Here is a 23,687-nt window from a genome sequence, read left to right on the forward strand (position 1 = left end):
TCCCTTGCATCTACCCCAGCCCCCAGGCCTGGGTCTGGACTCCAAATCCTAGCTGGCCAAGTCCTGACCCCTCCCTGGGTATTTAAGTGACCCCCAAAAGAAGAACATGTGGTCTCCCTTTCTCCCTCCTGGGAGTCACGTTTCTACAGCTTCCCGGTCTCCCCACCCCCCCCCCCCCCCCCCCCGTCGGGGCCTCCCGAGAGCACAGATCTCCCATTAAACCTGGATATTTCTTAATTTGGCTTGTTTTGGTTTGGCTTGATTGAGATTTTTTTTGCGTCGGCAGGGAGCTAATATTAAGAAATATTTCTAACACTTGGTTCCTGGTTTGTCGTCCCAGGTCTAGGTGATTAGCTTGCAAGGATGAACAAATGTAAATAACTTCCAAGTCCAAGGGATGAGCAAGGCTTCCCAACCCTGTGGCTGCATCTCCAGTCACCAAGGATGGCTATCTTAGCATCTGTGCCCAGGGTAAGCATGACACCTGGGGCCACTAAGGCGCAGAAGTGCTTCCTCCCTGCCTAGGCGCCTCCCCATCTGGACTCAGAGGATGATCTCAGCAGAGGTCGTTTGCCACGGGCTGGCAGCTGAAACCTCAGGGCTCTTCCTCTCCAGGGCAAACACGTATCTTTATTATCTTTATGACCCTGCACCTTTGCCTGGAAATGGGATTCTGAATGCATCCAAGTTCTGCAACAGGAAAGATTAGAAGAAGGTGGCGGCCTCCTGATCCCTCGGGTGGGTGGGGGGAGCTAGGTGGAGCTGAGGGGTCAGACTAGATAACTGGTTCATTTCCCCCTTCAGCTACACAGCCAGATAAGCGAGGGTGCAGGCAGGGATTAAGTTTTGTCCTTGGTCTACTGCCGGCAGTTCAAGTCCTTGTCTCAGAGTGGGTCCCTGGAAACGTGCCCTGCATTAACCAAGTGTCTCCTCCCACTTTTCCAGGCTGTTTATCTTCAGATTAGAAGTCTAATAATCGCCAGTAAACCAGCCATGGGGCTTCCCAGAACCCACACCATCCAACCCAAAAACCAACAGTTCCGAAAGAATGCTAGTTGTGGCGTCTAAGGCTCATAGAAAACAGAAATCCACACAAGCTGGTTCTTAGACTCATTGAGGACTTTATATGCGCCGGGCTCAGTGATTAAGAGTCATTACTGCTCACAACCCAAGATCCAAGGGGCCAGATGCCTCTGACCCACAGGTAGGCACACATATATACACATAAGTTTTTCCTTCCTTAAAAAATATGGAATGCTTCACAAATTTTTGAGTGCCATCCTTGCACAGGAGGCTAATCTTATCCATATCATTCCAGTGTTTTTAGTGTATGTCCTGCCGAAGCGAGTACATATACACATAATTTAAAACAATAGTAAACATTTCATGCTGGATATTGTTGTCACAGACCTTTAATTCCAGCATTCGGGAGGGAGAGCAGGAAGATCTGTGAGTTCAAGGCCAGCCTGATCTACAGAGTGAATTCCAGGACAGCCAGGATTACACAGAGAAACCCTCTCAAAAAACAAACAAAAACAAACAAACAAGCAAAAAGCAACAACAAAATTCAAAATACACACAAAAGAGAAAAATAAATGCGCCATTTTCCCATCAGATTCTGAACAAGCCATCAGAGCGTTTTTGATGAGTGAAGTAGTTTCAATGCCTAATTATAAAGAGAAAGTACAAGTCAGCCAACCTGGGAAAGGTAGCTCCCACCCCAGGTAGGCTGAGTCAGCTGTCGAGCCGCAGGAGGCCCTACGGAGCACACAGTGGAGGACTCTGAAGGACCACAGTGACTGGGCAGGGCTAACCAGGCCCGGGATTCCACTGAGGAGGTTCCTGTACTTATTTGGTTCTTTCTTGGTTTGTTTGTTTGTTTCCAGTCCTGGTGATTTGCTACTCTTAAAGACTTACTTTTGACTGGCCTCAGACTTTGAAGCAGAATCTCCCAGTGAGGACAGCCTATGTCTGGCTGTCTCTTAGCAATCTGTTCCTTGTGTTTTTCTTTGGCTTCCTTCATTCTCTTGGTCAAAAGTTTTGCAGGGCCTGCAGCCTCCTGCTTGTTCTTCTTGGCGCATTGTTTCTTCGGAGCATTATGTTGGTGTTTTAGCAGCAGGACACGTGGAGCAACAAGACACTGAACCTTGGATGATTTGGTCCTGTTTAAGGACTCTCTAGCAATATATTGTCAGACATCACCCTCTTTAGAGAGAGAATCGAGTGAGTCCACAATGCATCCTGAATGCACCCGCACCCACGCTTCTTCTCTCAAGTTCTACTTGGTCTTGGCCCAGAACGTCCCGACTCAACAGCAGGCCCTTCTATCCTGGGTCAAGACATCTACCTCAGAGGAAAACCTTGCTTGATGTTCCCACCGCTGATTCGGACCACACAACTCTCCCCTCTTCATCCACAGCATCAGCAGCTACCGCATCTGTGGCCATGTCCTTCTCATGGGAGGTACAAAGCTTTTGTTCCTTATCCCCCCAGTGATACCACGTTCTGACAGTTGGTAGCTGGGGAGGAGATGTTTGGCTTCATCTTGACACAGGGTTGTAAATTTTTATTTGTTCCTGTTTTTCATTTTGCATGTCTTTGTTTTATGAGTGTGGGTATTTTGCCTGAGTGCATTTATAAGTATCTCATGCACACCTGGTAGTCGTCCAGGCCAAAAGAGTCTATCAGATATCAGATCTCCATTGGAGTTTGAGTTAGCTAGTTGTGATGAGGTTGCTGGGAATTGAACCTGGATCCTCCACAAGAGTAATCAGTGCTCTTAACCACTGAGCCATCCTTCCAGCCCCTTAGGATGTGTTTTTGTTGTTGTTGTTTTGTTTGAGACAGGGTCTCGCATAGCCTAGGCTGGCCTCAAACTCACCGAGTAGTTTAGGATGACCTTGAATTTCTGGTCCTTCTGCCTTTTGGTTGCAGGGATTACACAGCCACCAGTCGGAGTTCCATCCACCGCTCCTTAGACCCTGGAGGCTGCCCTTGTAGAGATCAGCCAGGCCTTAGACCCTATTTAATAAGTACCCTAAGCTTCTAAAGCCCAAGCAGGTAGCATTCCGAAGGTAGGGTGGGTGATACGATTAGCTCCTAAATTATGATCTGAGGCCCTGTCTAGGATTTTCACTAGGCTGCTAAACTCGGAGCCCCTTCCCGTCTAAGCTCAGAGCCGATTATCCTCAGAGCCTATAAATGTAAGGCATTTCCTTTGTTCGGGGTTCTTGCTGCTGGATCTTATTTCAGCTTCTCCCAGTGCAAGCTGCCAATGTTATTAAAAGGCCTGGCTGCCTAAAATCCATCTCAAGGCATCTCTACTGCATCTGGAAAGAGACCTCAATATTTAAAACAATTGAACCAGGCTGTGGTGGCACACGCCATTAATCCCAGCACTCCGAGAGGCTAGGGCAAGAGCTTCTCTGAGTTTTAAGCTAGCCTTGTCTACAAAATGAGTCCCAGGACAGCTAGGACCACACAGAGACATCTTGCTTGGGGAGTGGGAGGCGGGAGGCGGGGGATGGAACCAAGGGCTTCCTGCATGCTGGGTAAGCCTTAAATAGTGGCCTCAACCATTCGTCCCAGGGACTGAGACTTAATAGTAAGCACTTTATCAGCTGAGCCACGTCTGAAGCCTCAAAGGTTGTGTTCTAAGCACCTTAGACCTCACAGGAACTCAGGGGGAGGGGGGAGGAAAGGGATGCAGAGCCAGCGATGACACACGGCTATTGTGTCACACAGCTACTGTGCAATGGAGTCAAGGAACAGCCTAGGCTCCTAGGCCATAGGTGGCATTCATCTTACCCACCCACCTGCCGCTCTGGCCGTCTCTAGCCACAGGATCCACGCTCGGAGAGCAGAGACATGCCTGCTGGTCCCATCTTCCCACCTCCCCTCTTGCTTTCTACTCTGAGTAGAGTTCCCCGCTGGTCTCCTGAGCAGCATCGCCTGTCAGGACTCGTTCAGAAAAGTGAGTCCCTACAAATGGGACAGGACTCCAAAGCTCCAGCACCATCTCCCACCCTTCCCCCTCTCTCAGATTCATTTATCTATTTGATCTAGTCAGGGTCTGTGTTGCTTTGGCTGGCCTAGAACTCTATGTCCGACAGGCTGCCCCTTGAACTCATAGAGATCCGCTTGCTTCTGCTTCCAGAGTCTGGGATTGAAGGCTTGTACTCTCACTACCATGCAAGGCCCAAGATTTGTTTGATTTTAGTTATGTATATGTGGGGGAGGTGGCATGTGACTTGAGTGCAGGCTCCTGTGAAGGTCAAGCCATGGTGATCCATCCTACACACGTGCTGGGAATTAATCCGGTTTTCTGGAAGTGTAGCATGTGCTCTTAGGCCGTTTCTCTGGCCTCCTTAATTCCCTCTCACTCCACCTCAGGAACCACCAGTGTCTCATTGGTTCAGACACAAAATGAGGGTTTGTGGAACAGTTGAATGAACCTGTCATGTGTCAGGCGTTGTCATTTACAAAGCATTTTCCCATCCATTAACTCCATGGCTATTTCCTAAGAATCCTCCCTGTCCTCTACCGCCCTCAGCACAGAAGGCAGCTGCTGGGCAACACTCCCTGGAGGAGGTGAAGCAGGGTTTGTTCACAGGGAAAGGGAGAATCAATTTCAGAAGTGGCAAGTGTCTTGAAGACAAGGACCGGGTCTCACAAGATACCTCCACATGTGAGCAAGGTCTGGTCCGTCAGCACACGTCTGTGAGATATTTTAAATGAGGCCCCCTAAGCCTCTTGAATACTGGGATTTCTGGGGTGGGTGCATCACTATACCCATTCCTATTTAACAGAAGACAAGTCTGAGCCCCGAGAGGCTGTGCATCTGCCTGAGTCGATATCAGTCCCCCATCATCAGGGAGCATACTGGACACAGCGGGCCGAGATAATGAGGCGCCTACCAGTTCCACAGGAAGGGAAGCCGGCAGTCCTCTCCTCAAGTCCAAGATCCTGTGTGTGTAGCGTGTAGCCAGCACGCTCTCCCCCCCCCCCCCTTAGGGTAAGACTAGTCTTACACGAAGCCTGTGGCATCTAAGAGGGCGGGGCAGAACCACTGAGAGCAGCCTCTCTGCTCACTTAGCTTAGTTCTCAGGCAGCTCCAGCGCCCCGCTGCCTGTTGCAAAACTTGCCGCGAGGCCTTTATAGGTATTCACGTGACCAGGAGCAAGTCAACCTTTCCCCTCAATCACCTGCTCTTATTAATACTCCTCTTCCCCCCCACCCTGAAAAGTTCAGATACCCTAACTCTTAGGAGCAAGGGAAGTTCTATCCTAACACCTTAGTAGCCACTTGGCAGTGGGCTGAATCCGTAACAACTGGTCTGTGTTACAGTGGGCTAAATCCGTAACAACTTTCTGCCTATTCGACATTTGTTCCAGGTTTGAACCTGGCCTGGAAGGTGAACCGCCTCTCTTTCAGATTGCCCACTTCTCTTCTTGAATAAGGAGTCCCACAACCTCTCTTTTCTCTGGGGCCTGGGAAACAGCAAAACTCTGCTCGCCTACTAGACTCTAGTGCGCCCTCTAGCGGACTCGGGCGCGAGCGACCTGGGGGTCATGGTTTCCTCCCTCGCGGCGCCGAAAGCACCTGGGCCGATCCAGCTCACCAGGCAGGTTGGGAGACCCAGATGAGTGATAGGGTGGTAGGTAGTTAACGGCTTTCTCCACCTACTGGGTATCAGCACCCACGTCTGTCACCAAAGAACCAGGCAGAGAGCCGGTGAGCCGAGGCCCCGTAGCTGCTTCAAAGCCGGTGTCTCCTCCACTGCTGGATCTCCCAGCTTCATCTTTTCGACCTGTCCACAGGTCACTGTCGCGCATCCCTCCCCACCCCCCTTCACTTCCTAGGTCTCCAGTGAGTTGGCTGAGGAATGGCCCAATATCCCTTTTGGCTGACACGGGCTGCTTGGAACTGTAAATGAGGACCTCGGGGTAGCCTGGGTGGGAGCGAGGGGAGCGTCCCCACCCAGGGTCCAAGAAAAAGGGAAGGGGTGCCGGGGAGCCTTTCTGGGCCGGCCTCCTAGAACTGCCGGCGCGTTCCCATCGCGGAGCCCCCGCCTCTGCCAGAAACCAGCCTTCTTAGAAGGGAGGGGGTGGGGAGGAAAGTGTGAATGAGAAGTTGGGGGCGGAGCGCGCGGGGGAGGGGCCGCTGCCAGGAACGCTGGCCAGGGCTGGCGCCGCGCCCGCCGGTCGGGCAGCCTCGCGCCGCGCTTTGTCTCCCTCTCCGTGAGTCTCGGCGGGTCCTGGAGGCCCCAGCTTCAGGCCCGCCCTCGGCCGCCCGCGGCCCCTCCCTCCTTCTCCGCGCACAGCCTTTCAGTGCAGAGTAGTGACTAAACATTACAAGAAGACCGGCCGCGCAGTTCCAGGAATCGGGGGGCGGGGCATGCTGGCCGCGTAAATACCCGCGCGCGCGGCCTCGCCGGCGGCTCTAACTCAGACTCTTCGGCTCTCCAGCTCTCCCGTTTTCATCATCGCTGCCTCTCCGGGCTCCCGGACGCCCCCTGCCCGGCCCAGCTCTCTGTCGTGGCCCCTCGTCCGGGTCCTTTGCCTGATCCATCCCTGGGCGCGCCTGTTCGGCCCCGGGAGCAGCGAAGCCAGAGGGGACGCACGCACTGGGAGCCCCTTTGTGGACTTCACGACCGCCAACATCTGGGCGCAGCGCGGGCCACTGCTGGCCGCCGCCTCGCCTTGGGGACCGTAGGATTCTCAGCCCCAAGGCCCGAGACTTCGCTTCGGGACTAGGTAGGAAGGAGGGGCGCGGTGTGGCAAAGGGTGGGGGCCTCGATCCAGCTCGGGAGCTTTTCCCGGTTTCTCCTCCCCTTCCCGGGTCATTCCCGGTAGGGAGGGGACGAGGTAGGGGGCAGAGCGGATGAGAGCCGAAGATCCCGGGTTCCCGTAAAACTCGGACTGGGGCCCATGGGCTTCTCCAGTTCCCTCTCCCACATATCTCGGGTTTGTCACCCCCCTTTTCGTCCTCGCCTCTGAGGACACCGGACTGAGCGGCGCCCTGAGCGTCCCTGGGGCTCTAGTCTCGCTCCCCAACCTGGCGGTGCTCCTGGAGACCTAACTTCCACTCGCGACTTTCTCTCGGGTGTTCTCCTAGGGCGGCTGGGGAAGGGACTGTCTGGGGTTGGCAGACAGGGACCGAGGCCCCGAGGCCCAGAGAGCCCCGCGAGGTGGGCTGGGTCCCAGACACGGCCTTCTGCGGGGCAACCAGGTGCCCCCGGCGCACGGCGGAGGCTGGAGGGCCGGACACACTGGAGGGTTCCGGGCACTCACGTTTTGGGCGCTTTTCTCTCCGCAGCCCCCCGGGATGCGGTAGCGGCCGCTGTGCGGAGGCCGCCAAACAGCTGCAGCCACCGCCGCGCAGATCCACGCTGGCTCCGTGCGCCATGGTCACCCACAGCAAGTTTCCCGCCGCCGGGATGAGCCGCCCCCTGGACACTAGCCTGCGCCTCAAGACCTTCAGCTCCAAGAGCGAGTACCAGCTGGTGGTGAATGCCGTGCGCAAGCTGCAGGAGAGCGGATTCTACTGGAGCGCCGTAACCGGCGGCGAGGCGAACCTGCTGCTCAGCGCCGAGCCCGCGGGCACCTTTCTTATCCGCGACAGCTCGGACCAGCGCCACTTCTTCACGCTGAGCGTCAAGACCCAATCAGGGACCAAGAACCTTCGCATCCAGTGCGAGGGGGGCAGCTTTTCGCTGCAGAGTGACCCTCGGAGCACGCAGCCAGTGCCCCGTTTCGACTGTGTACTCAAGCTGGTGCACCACTACATGCCGCCCCCGGCCACCTCCTCCTTCTCTTTGCCACCCACGGAACCTTCCTCCGAGGTGCTGGAGCAGCCACCTGCCCAGGCGCTCCCCGGGAGTACTCCCAAGAGAGCTTACTACATCTATTCTGGGGGCGAGAAGATTCCGCTGGTACTGAGCCGACCTCTCTCCTCCAATGTGGCCACCCTCCAGCATCTCTGCAGGAAGACCGTCAATGGCCATCTGGACTCCTATGAGAAAGTGACCCAGCTGCCTGGACCCATTCGGGAGTTCCTGGACCAGTATGATGCTCCGCTTTAAAGAGCAAAGGGGTTAGAGGGGGGCCAGAGTCGGCCACCTCTCCTCCGCCGCACATGGCACAAGCACAAGAATCCAGCCCCAATGGTCGGTAGCTCTCAGTGAGCCAGGGGCAGGTAGGCTTCTTCCTCCCGCACTCACACTCCGCTCTGCAGAGCGGGGTAGGCAGGACCCGGAATGTGTCTGAGGGGAGGGGGAGTTGCCACCTGCTTTCCTTCCCTGGCTCCAGCTTCTCTCTCAAGAGGAGCCAGCTGGCCTGGTGGGACAGTAGCATTGACAAGTGGACTCTCCTCTTCCTCCCTTCCTCCACATCCCCTCTGCTTCCCAAGGGAGCGGAGGGAGGGTGGGAGGACACCTCGAGTGTTGGACTAATGAGAACTGCAGGGGAATCTTCGAACTTTCCCACGGAACTTGTTTGTGCTTTGATTTGGTTTAATCCTGAGTGGGCGCCAGGCCTGGGGGAAAGAAGGAAGAGAAGAAAGAGGGTGTGTGAAGGGCGGCAGGCTGGCCAAAGAAATAACCACTAGCACTGCCCAGCCTAGGTGAGGAGGAGTTGGTGGTTCCTGGCTCCGGGGAGAGAGGCAAGGGGTGACCTACAGAGAGCCATTCTGGTGCCAGGCTTCTCTCCCTTGGGGCAGCTAATGAAACCTCCCAGAGCCCTCCCCGTTGTAAGAGTCAATGGCATGTGATGGATGGGTCAGTTGGCCACCTTTTCCCACATCAGAGGGAGGCAGGTGAACAGATGAGCTACCTTGAGGCCCAGGTTTCCTTAGACAAGATGGGGGACTCGTTGTTTCTCCTATGTCCGCCTAGGAGACTTGCCTTAAATGCCCTCTGTCCCATGGATAGGGATTGGCACGTGAGGAGCCAAACACAGCCAACCACAGCCAGCAGGCAGAAGAGATGAGGGATTCACCCCATGGCTGCAGGCCGGGGGGAGTGGGTGCAGGGAGGAGACCCTGGCACGCAGGAGACTCCCAAGTGATCGCTGGGAAGAAATTGGCCAGTCCTAGGCACCTCTTGGTCAACGGGATCAGCAGGTCCCAGGGCCTCCCTCCTCACCTGCAGTAAGGGGGAGGCAGGAGGTGATGGAGAAACCTTCACCTGCCACCCAGCAGTGGCCACTCACAGGAATGCAGCAGCCATGGAATTACCTGGAACTGGTCTTGTTTTGGGGAGAAGCAACCAAGTTTTCTGAGTCAGGTATGGGGCTGGGTGGGCAGCTGTGTGTTGGGGTGGCTTTTTGCTCTCTGTTGTTTTGAATAATGTTTACAATTTGCCTCAATCACTTTTATAAAGATCCACCTCCAGCCCGCCCCTCTCCCCATTCAGGCCTTTGAGGCTGTTTGAAGATGCTTGAAAAACTCAACCAAATCCCAGTTCAACTCAGACTTTGCACATATATTTATATTTATACTCAGAAAAGAAACATTTCAGTAATTTATAATAAAGAGCACTATTTTTTAATGAAAAAAAAAGACTTCAGCCTTCTTTCCCTGATTCCTCTTGCGCTCACAATGGGAGGAGGGGAGGGGACTGGCTGTGCCTCTTGGGTCCCTGCCCACAGCTCGGAGGTAGGAGGTAGAGTCACATCCCCGGCAGCCCTCCTCTGTCACCGGCAAAGCCTTGGCAGCCACCTAGGCTGCTACCGATGGTTAATTCCTGCCAGTCTGATTCAGCTCTGACCAGAATATGCAAAGCAAGTTTGCGAAGGAAGTGCAGGCTTCAAAGGGCTTGCAGGGAGCAGGCTGTACTGTGGTCAGAAGCTGTTAGAGGCTCCAGGCTATTAGCGCTCGCAGGCTGGGCTGCTTGGCAGGGAGGTGTTCCGAGAAAGCCTAGATGTGGGGTCCTGATGGTGACTCGTGACCTCAGCACAGCGTCACAGATGATGTCACAGCATGTGGGGGGGAAGGGTGATCCCCATACAAGAAGGCAGGTGGAGCCCTGGGGCAGGTGTTAATGGCTCCTTCCTGGCCATGCTCCTCCATACACACATCTTTTTATTCTTTTTTTTTTTTTTTTTTTTTTTTTTTTTTTTTTAAATATTTATTTATTATGTATACAACATTCTGCCTGTGTGTATGCTTTCAGGCCAGAAGAGGGCACCAGACCTCATTACAGATGGTTGTGAGCCACCATGTGGTTGCCGGGAATTGAACTCAGGACCTTTGGAAGAGCAGGCAATGCTCTTAACCTCTGAGCCATCTCTCCAGCCCACATCTTTTTATTCTTAAAGGTCCTCCCGGGCCCTGGACCGCCAGCCAGGCTCCTGGAAAACACCCATCTATTCACCTTTAGTCTACCTCTGGGCACTGAAAAGGCTGACTGTCAGGTACCCCATGAGACACAGTTGTGCTTCGACGTGAGCAGGACTCAGCACAACTTGAATTCGTCATTTCTGGTGCCTAGAGAGGTGGAGCGTAAATATTTATCCATTGGGCTTGGGGCAGACGCGGGTTCAGGGAAATTAAGCAACCTGCCGAGGACACAGCACCCAGGAATGTGGAAACAACAAAGGATTGGGGCTGAGGGGCGTCTGATCTCCCACATTGTCTCCTAAAAAGCCGAGTGGTATCTCTCTCTAATACACATCTAATACACACACACACACACACACACACACACACACACACACACACGGTTAGCTTAAATTTCTGCTAGGAAAACAAACAACACTTGTGTGATAGTTTTCCTTCTGCTACCCAGACCCAAGGAGCTCTGAGAGGAGTGTGATCCCGGCTTGAGGGCTCCTCGGTCTCCCCTCTGTCTGATAAGCACCCTCAAGTCGAGCTGCCAGAGCTTCCTTTGGTCCCACAGCACCTGATAAACAGCTGCTCCAAGAATCAAGTGTTTAAAAGGCCACTGGAAGAATAAACAAGGCCCTTTCTGTCCGTTTCCTGGGCCTTGGGGGGAAATGATCTAAAGAGATACGGAGCGGACCAGGCTTGAGACCAGTGCGGACAGCTTGTCAGACCCACACTAGAGGGACTGCCCACTAAAGCAGAACCACATCTCTCCCAGAGTCCCCAGTGTCTCAGGACAAGGGTTCTGAAGCCTGCTCATTGGCATCCATCTGCCACTTGCTGCCGAGGGCCACTTTTGTGGATATTACAACCTCCATGGAATCAGGGAACCTGGCCATGCAGTTGGCCCCAGTCCTTGACCCAGAAGGTAGCCAGCTGTTTAGCCACGTGTCGGCGTTCGTAGGACACGGGTCCTATCTCTTGCGTTCCTCTTGGAGGCTCAGTTTGGTTTGGGGAGACTCAGAACAAAGAAGGGGTTTGTTTTCCCTGCCTGCAACTTAGCGCCCCTCTAGACTTCAGGGTCTCCAGCTCAGATCGCAGCCTGGGAACTGATACACACCAGAAAAACGCGGTTCAGAGCAGCAGAACAAGTTAGGGGCTTCCTGGCCAGGGCCTCTTTCCTCCCTTTTCCTCCAGTCCCTGTCACATAGCCCTTCCGTGGCTCAGCCCTTTCGGGGTAAAACTCTCCTTTTCCAAAAGACCTAGTGGGGGACTTGGGTCCTGGTTGCCAGAAGAGGGGTGCTCCTGGCACCCAATTACTCCACAAAGGGCTTGTAGAGAGTTGGGCAGTTCCACACGGTTTGAGCCCCAGAAAGCGGGGAGACAGCTCTCTACCTCTGTACTCTTTTACCCTGCTTGAAGCTCTGCAAGAATCCACCCGAGAGGCCCCATTCTCCCTTCTGGTGTTGCTTTGGGCTGGCCTCCTGAAGACTTGAGCCAGGAATGGGAAATCCAAGGCCTGCTCGTGGGGAAGGAGGAGGCCACAGACAGGGAGCTGGCGACGGAAAATAAGCCCTCACGAAGTGTCCTAGCGTACAGAATGAGTAAAGATGTCAGTCAGGAAGGGGGTACCGCAAGGGGTGCTGAGAAGCAAGGCAGCCCGAGCAGAGACACAGCCCCCAGGAACCCTGGCTGGGTGATGGTGAGGAACACGCATGGGGTCGTGAGGTGTGCCCACCAAGGCCCAGGTTGGGAAGAGCCCCCTCAGAGCCCCTTTATGCGCCCCGCCCGTTCTCCTGTTTCAGGCTCAGCGCTTCGAGCCGCCCTCTGCCAGGAAGAGTCACTTCCCGGCCACCGCGGGAGCCCAGGAGCAGCTATGCGAAGAATGTCCGAGCTGAGCGCGGGGAGGGCGGTCCCTTCAGGCCCCGCCCCGACACGCCCACTCCACTTCCACACGTCACGCCTCCGACACGCCCCCTCCCGCGCAGCGCCGTCGCCATGGCAACAGGATTACAGGCGCGGAGCGCTGTTTATTCTCAGCCCGGTGCCAGGAAACTCGGCCGGGGAGGCGGCCGGGCGCACCTCGCTGGGTGTGTGTCGGGTGGTGGGGGGAGCTCGTCATTGGTCACAAGGGTCATTGACCCCCGGGAGGCGACACTGAAAGCTCTGACTTCTCTCCCGGCCAACGATGGTTCATGTTTTCTGGCCCCGCCGGATTCGAGAACACCTTCCTAGCTAATGGAGCAAAGCCTGCCCTCCCTTTCCATCCAGGGAGCCCCGCTGCTCCCTTCGCTTATTCGTCCACTCAGCAAATATCTGCCCAACACATCCTGTGTTTCAGGGAATGTTCTAGGTCCGGGGGAGTTAGAGTTCGGCAAGACGAGGCCTGCTGGGGTTTGGCTCCCCATTGCTTCCCAGGAGTTAAGTTTGAGAGGGAGAAAGCCATAAACTAGTAAGCATGTAAATTAAATAAATAAGGACTGCCATTTGTGCGATCAGATCAAATGTTCACCACATATCCAGAACTTTGCCACAGGAAGCCACTGGCTTAGTTAATAGCCCCCAAAGCTTGACAAAGGCACTAACTCCAGTCAGAACACATCCATGTGTTCTGGTAGAGAAACTCAGACCCTAAATTCAGGGACCATCCTTCCAGGATCGTGGAAGGGGGTAGACAGAATCAATGAGACTGTCCTTTTTCAATCTGCCTAGACTCTCCCAGTGCTTCCCAGACCTAAAGGCAAAGAGAACCGAGGCTGGTCCCCAGGGGGTGTAGAAAAAAAAAACTGCTTGATTCCTGGAATCCAACGGCAACTCGCAACTCTTGTGAATCAGAAGGGAGACCTGGAGCCTGAGAATTCCAGGTTCTCCTGGGTGACCCACCTGCTGCTCACTTTGGAGAAGGCAAGTCTGTGTTTCCGCTCTTCCTGGAGAGGGAACTTCCTCCTAGCACCTTGACTAAGCCCAGGCTGGAAAGTGAAGTGGGGAGGGAAGGCCTGGGGCTCACCACAGCTGTGGCAAGCCCGGACAGGCACAGCCCTTTCCAGTCCGCAGGCTCCAGACCCAGAGGCCCTGAGCCCAAGGACAGCAGAGGCTGTGGAGGAGGCTGCTCGCCCTCAGCACTGAGCCCTCCCAGCTGTGCTGTGCTGGGAACAGGCCAGGCATTTGTGAAATCCTCGGGTGAGCCTGACCCACTCTCATGAGGACGGCCTGTGGAAGCTGTGCTGGGAGGGGGGATGGGGGCTGTTCCCAGAAGCAGGGAGAACTCTGGACTTCCCACTCCTGCACTCTCTGGATTGCAGCACAGACTTAAGCAATTGCTGCAGCCTGGAAGGCAGCTTGGAGAGAGAGAGAGAGAGAGAGAGAGAGAGAGAGAAGCTGAGACCCTAGGCTTTTCCAAAAGGAAGCCAGGATTCTGGCATGGACAATAACTGCTGTTGTTTGCTCCAGTGCAGGCAAGCCAGCTTTAGGAACACTCGGTTCTTATTCTATACACTTACTTATTGTGTGTGTGCTGTGTGTGTCTACATGCACACTTGTGCCACAGGGAGCCTGCGGGGGTCAGAGGACAGTTTGTAGAAGTCAGGTCTCTCCTCCTACCATGTGGGTCCTGGATAGCATTCAGGTTGTCAGACTTGGCTGAACCACCCACCACATGGGCTGGGGGGTGGAACCCAGGTCATCAGGCCTGGTGGCAGGTACCTTTACCTGCTGAGCCGTCTCCATGACCTTCCACCTTCTTTATGAGACAGATTTCTTCGTTGCATCTGAAACTGACCAGTTAGGTAAGACTGGCTCCCCTGTGAACTCTAGGATTCCGCAGGTCTTCACTTCCCCGTGCTGGACTTACAGGCACACTCTACTGTAATGCCTGGTATTTACATGGTGCTGGGGGTCTAAGTTCATTAACGTCCCCACGCTTACAGCAAGCACCTGCCCATTGGGCCATCTCCCCAGCTCCCAAATACCCAGATTTAAAAGGAAAACTCCACAAAGCAGGTTTGTTATAGCTAGCACAGGGTGACTTCTCACATGTAGCAAAGGATGCCCCTGAGTGCTGGGATCATGGACATAAACCACCATATCCAGTTTTATGCATGTTGGAGGTTAAACCCAGGACTTCACACAAGGTAGACAAGGAATCTACCAGCCGAGCTACAACCCTAGTCTGAAAAACATTATTTAGCATTTATAATGCACACAGAATAAACATCAAAGGTGTCAACGTGAAAGCCACAAGGACCCTGTCTTCCAGGAAGCTGCTGTGCCACACACCTGCCAGGAGTGTTGTGTTGTTCACACAGCACAGTCTTTGGGCAGGAGATGCTAAGAGGCGGTGAGAGGAGGGGCTGCAGTGGTCCTGAGCTTTAGGGTGCAAGTACAGCCTCATACACACACACACACACAGGTGCGCATACACAACAGTAATTAAATGTAGACTCCCCTCCCTATGTGGGAGCTCAGGGACAACCGGATATTTTCCTGACTTCAGGCTCACAGTGCGAAAGGGGAACCAGACTGAAAGCTGAGAAGGTACCCGAAAAAGGAATGGGTATAAAAATAAAACAGTTTACAAGGTACAGCCCGGGGTGTCCAGAAGGAAGTGAATGACAGCGGCTTCCCAGAAAGGGACACCGAGCTGAGGCAGTCAGCAGGTGCTCTTTCCACGTGTCCTTCTGGGGGAGAACAGGCATCAGACCCAGAACAGGGGAAATGGCAGGAAAGGGGAAACCCGGGGAGCTTGGAGAAGTTCGGTATGTCCCAATAGGGCACGTCTCCATCAGACCTCATCTTCTAAAAATACTGCCTTTGTCATGGCACACCCGCGGCCCAGCCCGTGGAATCCACGGGGCTGGTTCCCCTTGGCATCTCTGCCAAGCCAAGTCTCCAAACCCTCCAGGCTCTAAGTACAGAAGAGGGCTCGCTTTCACCTCTGCCGCTCCCCTACTCCATCCTGCACTGTGAGACACAAGTCTTCCCAGCTAGGTGACCTTCTCACTGGGAACTGGGCACTTACACATTCTTGGGCTGCATCTTGTCTTTGACAGCCACAGCCCTGAGACTTCCCTCCCTCCTAAGCCTCTCATGGGTACAATAGCAGCATCCATGTCTTACCAGATCACATGTATTCTAAGTGCTCAGAGCACAGCACAGTGGGTTTTTTTTATTTTTTTAAAATTATTTGTTTATTATGTATACAATATTCTGTCTGTGTGTATGTCTGCAGGCCAGAAGAAGGCACCAGACCTCATTATAGATGGTTGTGAGCCACCATGTGGTTGCTGGGAATTGAACTCAGGACCTTTGGAAGAGCATGGTAATGCTCTTAACCACTGAGCCATCTTTCCAGCTCCCAGCATAGTGGTTTAAAATGAAAAAAAAAAAAGTCAGGGGCTGAAGAAATGGCTCAGCAGTTAAGAGCACTGACTGCTCTTCCAGAGGACCCGGTTCAATTCCCAGCACCCACATGGCAGCTCACAACTGTCTGAAAATGCAGTTCCAGGGGATCTGACACCTTCACACCAATGCACATAAAAGATAAATAAATCATAAAAATTAAAAAAGAAAGTCAGATTTCGAAGGGGTCAAATTTACTGGGCTATAAGTTCTAGCACTTGGAAGGCTGAGGCAGGAGGATTGCACGTTCCACACCAGCCGGTGCTACATAGCAAGGCTCTGTCTCAAAAGAACAAACAGAATAAATGGCTAGGATAAAGGTCGGGGGCCTGCGAAGGATTTGCAAGGCCGTGGGTTCTACTTTCAGTATTGGTGGCAGGGGGAGACAGACAGATACTAATAGGTTATCTCATTCCAAGATAAGTACAGAATAACACATTTTTCCTGATGAGCGGTGGTGAGGTTTGGTCCTGTCTCCAATCACAGACAAGCCCATGATTTGGCTTAGAATCCAGATCCTTCCACGGTAACTTGCACCTGTCTGGAGAACCTCCATCCACACTACCAGGGGCTCCACTCGGCACTCCAGGTGATGGCCAAGTACAGTCGGCTGGCCATCAGCTTTAAGGACAAACCCTGCCCTCTTGGACCTTGGATGAGTGCAGAACTGTCATCTGGTCTCACTGGGGGGAACTTTAGCTGTTCCCAACAGGCAAGGACTCTATGGACACCCCCAACCCCAGCAAGGGCTCAGGTCCCCCACTATCTGGAACTTGGCTCAAAGCCCCAGGGTACCACAAACCCCTCCAAGTTATCCTTTCTGAAGACTAAGGTGGTGCTTGGGAAATGACCTCTAAATTCTTTTCTGTTCTAGAATCTTACGAAAAGGAGTAAGAAGAAAAGATGCTTCCCAGTCCTGCAGAGGGGCAGGCTGGCTTCCAAGTATGGTCCCCAGTTATTTGTCGTCCTTTCAGAGTCTCTTGGCACCTGCTGAAAGTAGGCAAGGGGGTCTGGCAGGGCGGCTGCCCAGTCAGCACCACCTAGGGATGGGAATGACTGTGAGCGGCCCTGAACTGCAGCTCTGGAAGTCACAGTCTGGGTTTCCCCAGTGGATCCTCAGGTCACTGCAGGACCAGCAAGGACCCTGAACAGGCTTGGACCAGAGCCCTGCAGTGGAAGGGTATGAGACCTCCCTTGGCTCTCTTCCAAGCCTTTCCAGCCTAAGAGAAAGAGCTAGGTCGGATGGGGGCGGCAGGGGGGGATGCTGTTGCAGGAAGAGACCCTGTATGGATATATAGGACAGGGCCTGAGCTGTCAGTCTTGAGGGAGAAAAAAAAAAGAAAAAGAAAAAAAAAAGAAAAAGAAAAAAGCAAGGCCCTTGGGTCACCAGGCCAGACTCTGTGGCTGGTAGGAGAGATGTCTGGACAGCAGCCAACTCAGAGAGCCAGATGCCAGGCAGAGGTTGCAGGCCCCTGGCAGAAAGATGGGGAAGTGGCCAGGGATGACAGAAGTTCCCGGAGGCCAGGCAAGACATAGGGGTTTACACGTTGCTGCACGCACACTGTTGCTCAGCACATTCTGAGAGCCTGTGTAAAGATGACGGACAGACAGTGCGCTATACATGGTCTCTCTACGTGAGTGGTTGTGAATCACCCCGGTCTAGGTTCCCTCTGTGGGCAGGACAGTCAGCCCAAGACACCAGAGAGTTCAAGGTGAGGGTTCTGGCAGGGCTCCAAGCTTTCCACCAGAAGGAGAAAGCCAGCTCAGACCAGGATCACAAAGGGATCTCAAGAGCTCTGGCGGGAGATGGCTCAGTGGGTAATGTGCTTACTATGTAAGCATGAGCCCCGTGTTCAGACAGATAGACCACCGACACACACGTGAACAACAACAGCCCGATAGCACTGAAGAGGCAGAGACAGGATCCCTGAGGCTCACTGGCTAGCTAGTGTGATCAAATCAGTGAGCTCCAGAATCAGTAAGAGACTTTTTCCCCAAAAAAGCAGAGGGTGGGGGGAGGGGGCAGGTCGGGGACTGTGTGTAGCGGCCTGTGCTTTTAATACCAGAAGTTGGGAGGCAGAGACAGGCAGATCTCTGTGAGTTCCAGGACAGCCAAGGCAACATAGTGAGACACTGTCTCAAAATAAACAAACAAAAATAAATAAAAAGTGGAAGCCAGGCGTGGTGGTGCACTCAGGAGGCAGAGGCCAGACTGATCTACATAGTGAGTTACCAAGGCAACCAGACAGGGCAACACTGTCTCAAACCGTGGTGGTGGTAGCAATGATGGAGATAGTGACCAGATGAAGAGATCAGTTGAAGAGGACACTGGTGTTGGTCTCTGCCCTCCGTGCATGTACATCTACGCATGAACACGCACACATGCACATACACACACACACACACACACACACACACACACGCACACACACACATCACAGCCCCTCAGTTTAGGCAGCAAGCACTGAGGACCTGAGCCAGGCTTCACAGTCTTGGGTACGCTGTTTGCTGTCTCTGGAAGATCCTATTAGACCCAGATGAGAACTGTGGGAGATCAATGGCCCTGGTTTCCTCTTGGACCCTGGAGGGAGAAGATAGGTCACCACGCCACAACCCTCTTTGGTCCTAACCCTGTGCAGCCAGCCTGCTTTGTTTATTTTCCAAATGTTTTTGCAGCTGGGCCGCCAGTGTCGCTGGCGCTAGTCTCAGCACTTGAAGCAGGCTAACTCATTAAACTCTCCAGTCATCCTATGAGATAGATTAGCCCTGGTTGGCCTGGAGCTCTCTGTATAGACCAGGCTGTCCTCCAACTCACAGAGATCTGCCTGCCTCTGCACTCAGAGTTCTGGGAATAAAGGCACAGGTCACCAAGCCCAGTATTTATTTATTTATTTATTTATTTTTAGTAGCACAGCCTGGCCAGGAACTCAGTAGGGAGCCAAGGCTGGCCTTGAACTAATGATCCTTCTTGTCTTGACCTGCCAAATTCTGGGATTAAAGTGTGAACAGACATATCTCCCTTGTTTGTTTGGTTTTGTTTTTGAGACACAATCTGTGTTTTTACCTACTCCCTGGCTGGCCTGGGATTCTCTGCATAAATCATGATGGTCTCACTTATAGCAATCCTCCTGCCTCAGCCTCTTGAGTACTAGGATTACTGGTATTAGCCACTATGGCCAGTTTATGCCTATGTTTTCAGTGCAGGAAACCGTGGAATGGGGAGACAGACAGCATAACCAGCCTAAGGTCACTCAGGAAAGCTCAGGTGGAGCTTGGACCCCAAGCTAAGTGGTCTGGCTTTAGCATCTACTGCACAGCTTGAATACTCACCATGTGGCTGGGCCTAGCTCCACCTCGGGCCTGGCCATGGGCACAGGAGACCTGAACTGGCAGGGGCTACTTCATAGGAGCAGAAAGAGGCAAGTGGGCTCTGGGTGTGTCCCACAGCACCGTGAAAGGCTCGGCTCATGACCTTGGGCAGTTCCTTGGGTTGTCAGCAAAACCTGCCTCTCAGGCTGTGGTGTGGACGAGACAATGGTGTGAGTTCAGAGTCATTATCGCCTTTCCCAGAGACCCAGCCAGATCCAGACACCCTTGCATCCCTGTCCACAGGGCTTTATGCCCTCAGCCTCTTGGAGGAAAGAGAGCACTTCTTCAGAGGAAGTTTTTGGTCTGCGGGGAGAGGGGAAGCTGCAGAAACCCCCTTGTTCCCTGCTTGTCCTCCAGGTCGCTGCTTAGTAGCCTGATGCATTCCCTTCTGTCTTCCTTACTGGACCCGCTGGACCTGTAGTCGTGGGATCAGTGTCCTGGGGCTGCCATCATAGAGTGCCACCAACTGGGCAGCTTAAGACAACAGAAACGCCTCTCTCTCGTTCTCAAGGACAGAAGTCTTAAGACCCAGTGTGATGCTGTGCCAGGCTCTCTGTCTGCCCTGCCCAGTTTCTGGTGGCTGTTGGGAGTCCTTGCATTAGCCTGGCTCACAGAGACCAAGCACTCCGGTCTCGTGGCTTTTTCTTCCGTGTGTCCTGTGTTCAATCCCCCTGTCTTTATGTGTCTGTATGCGTGTGTGTATAAGGGTGCAGGAAGAGAGCTCCGTCACGTGTCTGTCTCTATCACTGCCAACCTTACTTGATCATTTGTGTATGGGGGGGAGGGCGGACATTTGTCATGGTGCTCTGGTAGGGATCAGGGGACTTTTGGAATCAGTTTTCTCCTTCCATTGCATGAGTCCTGGGGATCAAACTCAGGTCATGGGACTCAGTGGCAAGCGCCTTTCTCTGTGGAGCCATCTCATCAGCCCCTGGTAACAATCTTATTTTTTTGAGACAGGGTCTCTCACCGATCCTGGAGCTTACCAATGGGCTAGAATGACCGGCCAAGGAACCCCTAAGATTTTCCTGCCATTTCAGTGGTGCCTAGCCATGCCTCACCCTTAACATGGGTGTTGGGGATTTGAACTCACTTCCTCATACTTGGGCAGCAAGCACAGTACCACCGAGCCATTTCTCCAGCCCTGCTTCCTCCCACTAGCCATTGGCTTAAGTCAACCCAGTGCAACCCCATCTTCACACATCCGTAAAGACCCTACAGGCTGCCCACGAATGCGTATGCGGACGTGGGGTCAACCCAGAAGAGCAGACCTGTAGGATCTCCAGCTGAGATTTCCCGTTCGGGCTGGAGAGATGGCTCAACAGTTCAGAACACCTGCTGCTCTTGCTTAGATGCAGGTTCCGGTCCCGGTACTCACACTGTTCACTGTTGTGAGTCCAGTTGCAGGGAATTACAAACTTTATTCTGGCCTTCAAGGCGCCTACACACACATTCTCATTCTCTCTCTCTCTCTATCTCTCTCTCTCTCTCTCTCTCCCCAAAGAATCAAACAAACAAAGAGACTTTCTTTAAAAACCATGCTCAGTGATACAGACCCACAGTCCCGTAACCAAGAAGGCTGATGCGAGAGAATCGCTTGAGCCAGGAGCTCAGGCCCAACCTGAGCAGTACAGTGAGAATCCATCTCCATAAGAGGGTAACACGGGAGAGGGAGGGTGGGAGAGAGAGGCAGAGAGAGGCTTTGTAGGACACACCTGTGATCCCAGCACTCACTCGGGAGGAGAGTGTGAGTGAAGGCCAGCCTCAGCTACTGTCTCTAAACCTGTTTCCTGCCTGTAGCATGGAGGGTGATGTAATTTTTACATCTTTTAGGAAGATTTGGAAGTTATGCCCCCTCCTTGTTCTTATCCCCACTAAAGATGCCTTCAGTACCCAAACCAGGCTGAAATGATGTCGGGGGTGGGGCAGGCAGGCGGCCTGGCTGGCAGCAGGGAAGGGGCTGCCATGCGGCGGGAAGGAGCATACATCTGCAGCCTGGCACGGCTGGCACTGCTCAGACATTGCCTCACTCGCCACAGGGGTGCTTCCTGTGTTGCTCTGGTGAGGAGCTGCGGGCTTGGCAGCCTCAGATGACCCTTCGCAGGAACATCAGCCTCCAGAAAGCTTCTGCTGAGCTCCCTCAGGCCAGAGGGAGGGAGGAGAAACCCAGGAGCTGTGCACAGGAAGCAAAGCCAAACCTGATGTGAAAATGTCACTGAGAAAAAAGTTTAGGTGGCCATCAGTAGCTAGGGACTGCTTGATCTGAGATAGGCAGTGTTGGTTGGGGAGCTTGCCCCTGAGGGCTCCTGTTGAATCCAGATGGCCACGTTGGGGAGAGCTGGAAAGAGGAGGCTTGGGGGTTCAAGAGCGTTTTGGGGGAAAGGAGACACTTGTTGCTCCTCTAGAGGCTCAGTTACTAGCACCCACTTGGTGGCTCACAACTGTTGGGGACACAAAGGTCTAACTCCATTTCCAGGAAATCCAATGCCCTCTTCTGACCTCCCTAGGAACTAGGCACACAAGCAGGCTCATACACATAAAATAAAATAAATAAATCTAAATTTGTTGTGTTCATTTTTGAGACAGTGTCTCTCTACATACCCCTGGCTGTCCTTGAATTCAGACCAGACAGGCCTGTCTACTTTCCAAGTGATTAAAGATACTCTGATAAATTATTTTTTAAAGCAGTTTTTGTGGAGCTAGAGAGATGGCTCAGCTGTTAAAAATACTGGCTGCTCTTCCTAGAGGACCCGGGTTCAATTTCCAGCACCCACATAGCAGCTCACAACTGTCTGTAACTCTAGTTCCAGAGGATCCGGTACCATCACACAGACATACATGCAGGAAAACCACCAATGCACATAAAAATAAATAAATCTTTAAAAAAATAAGTACCAGGTGGTGGTAGTATACATCTTTAATCCCAGATCTCTGTGCGTTTGAGGCCAGCATGGTCTACAGAGCTAGCTCCAGAACAGCCAAGGTCACACGGTAAAACCCTGTCTCCAAAAATATAAACAAACTAATAACAACAATAAATAAATACAGCATTTTTGGGTCAGTATTGAGAGACAGTCAATAAAGTGCTTGCTTTTCTTTCTTTCTTTTTTTTTTTTTCAACAGCACTGTGCAGTTTATTAACCATTCAAGTACAGTAGCATCTGATGAGACTGGGACAGAGTTGGGATCGCAGGTGTGAACAGATATCAGCATCTAACAGGTCGGAAGAAGCCACTACACTCCTCACAAACGTCTTCCACAGAGGCAACACAGTCCTAGCCATTAACCCAGCACACCGGGTGTGCTCAAGTGGAAAAGATGCAACGAGAAAAATAGCTCCGTTAGAAAGACCAACACTTTAAAAAAGAGTAAAACACTCTCAGTTTCTCCCCTTGAGCCCCTAAAACATCTCACGTCTGGATCTACCTATACGGTCCTACATCAGCTTCTAGAATATTTGTCAGGAGGGAAAGTAAAATGACACTGGCCAGTACAGTCTTTGGATATTTAGGAAGGGGTCGGGGAGAAAGTCAGTTCTCAAAACGAATTAGTCAGCCTCGGTCTCATCCGCAGGGTCTTTGGATTCTTTGTTCCTCCGCACCTCTTCAACGTGCTTGTCCTTCTCTCGCAAACGCTCCAGCTTGGCAGCCATCTGCGCCTCCCGATTCTCTTTGTTAGCTTCCATCTTGTGGGTCAGCTTCTCCTCTGCCATCTTGCTGAAGTTGTTGTTCTCCTTGATGGCTTTCTGCAGCACCTCCTTCTCGGCGAGTTGCTTCAGGACTTCTGCCTCATGAGACTTGTGCCGTTCTTCTGCAGCTTCTAATTTCTTCTGAATTTCCTCCAGGGAAAGATCCTTCTTCTTTGGGGGGGGGGGAGGGGAAAATCGGGGACGGACTCTTTTGACCGAGGGCTGAGAATCAGCTCAAAAGCCTGGCCTGAAGCACGCTTCTCCAGGTCTTTCACCTGAATAGCAGACGATGCCATGTCGAACAGAAGACAAGAGACTGGCCGTGCACCCTCTACAATCCACTGGTAAGGAGAGCCCTGCATGCTCCGAGCTGCCTGGCCACACTCTCAAAGTGCTTGCTTTTCAAGTGTGGAAACCTGAGTTCTAATACCAGGATCCTCTTAGAAAAGACCATCTGTGGCTCTTTCCAGGTGTTCAAGATGTTGACTTGAGGATATGAGTGGGTGGATCCCAAGGCCTCCTCAGGGCCCGTGTGGTGGATGTGAGCGGGTGGGTCCCAAGGCCTCCTCAGGGCCCGTGTGGTGGATGTACAGTGTTGGGGTGAGACCTTGTCTCAGATAAAGTGTAGGTGAAGCTAGAGAGATGGCCTAGCAGTTACGAACTGTGGCTGCTCTTCCAGAGAACCCAGGTTTGCATCCCAGCATCCACAGCCCAGTTCACCGCCATCTGCAACTCCAGTTCTAGAGATCCAGTGGCCATTTCCGGCCTTCATGGGCACCAGCCATGCAAGCATACAAAGACAAACATTCAGGAAAAGCATTTATACCCATATAATAAATAAATAAAATTTAACAGTAACTGAGTAACGAATCCAAGGTTGTCCTCTGGCACCCACAAGCGTATTCACATG

The 23,687-nt window shown here is 52.9% G+C and overlaps 1 protein-coding gene, 1 non-coding gene and 1 pseudogene across 2 annotated transcripts; 1 reads left to right on the top strand and 2 right to left on the bottom strand.

Annotated features, from left to right (window-relative positions):
* Positions 1-1,243: 1,243 nt before the first annotated feature.
* Positions 1,244-1,351, bottom strand: LOC125411763 (U6 spliceosomal RNA). The gene has a single exon (XR_007235396.1). It is a non-coding gene; the product is annotated as a U6 spliceosomal RNA (small nuclear RNA).
* Positions 1,352-6,423: 5,072 nt separating this feature from the next.
* Positions 6,424-9,560, top strand: Socs3 (suppressor of cytokine signaling 3). The gene is made up of 2 exons (XM_048451863.3): positions 6,424-6,755; positions 7,318-9,560. Exon 2 carries the CDS (start codon positions 7,406-7,408, stop codon positions 8,081-8,083), a length of 678 nt encoding a protein of 225 aa, XP_048307820.1. The 5' UTR covers positions 6,424-6,755; positions 7,318-7,405; the 3' UTR covers positions 8,084-9,560.
* Positions 9,561-22,173: 12,613 nt separating this feature from the next.
* LOC148120738 (stathmin pseudogene) lies at positions 22,174-23,179 on the bottom strand (annotated as a pseudogene).
* Positions 23,180-23,687: the final 508 nt, after the last annotated feature.

Source organism: Myodes glareolus, chromosome 9, assembly GCF_982192425.1.
Source record: "Myodes glareolus chromosome 9, mMyoGla1.1, whole genome shotgun sequence".
In the NCBI taxonomy this organism is placed as follows: Eukaryota; Metazoa; Chordata; class Mammalia; order Rodentia; family Cricetidae; genus Myodes; species Myodes glareolus.

What these genes read in the sequence shown, in the direction of transcription:
- Socs3 (XM_048451863.3), top strand. Translation starts at nt 7,406, where the DNA reads ATGGTCACCCACAGCAAGTTTCCCGCCGCCGGGATGAGCCGCCCCCTG.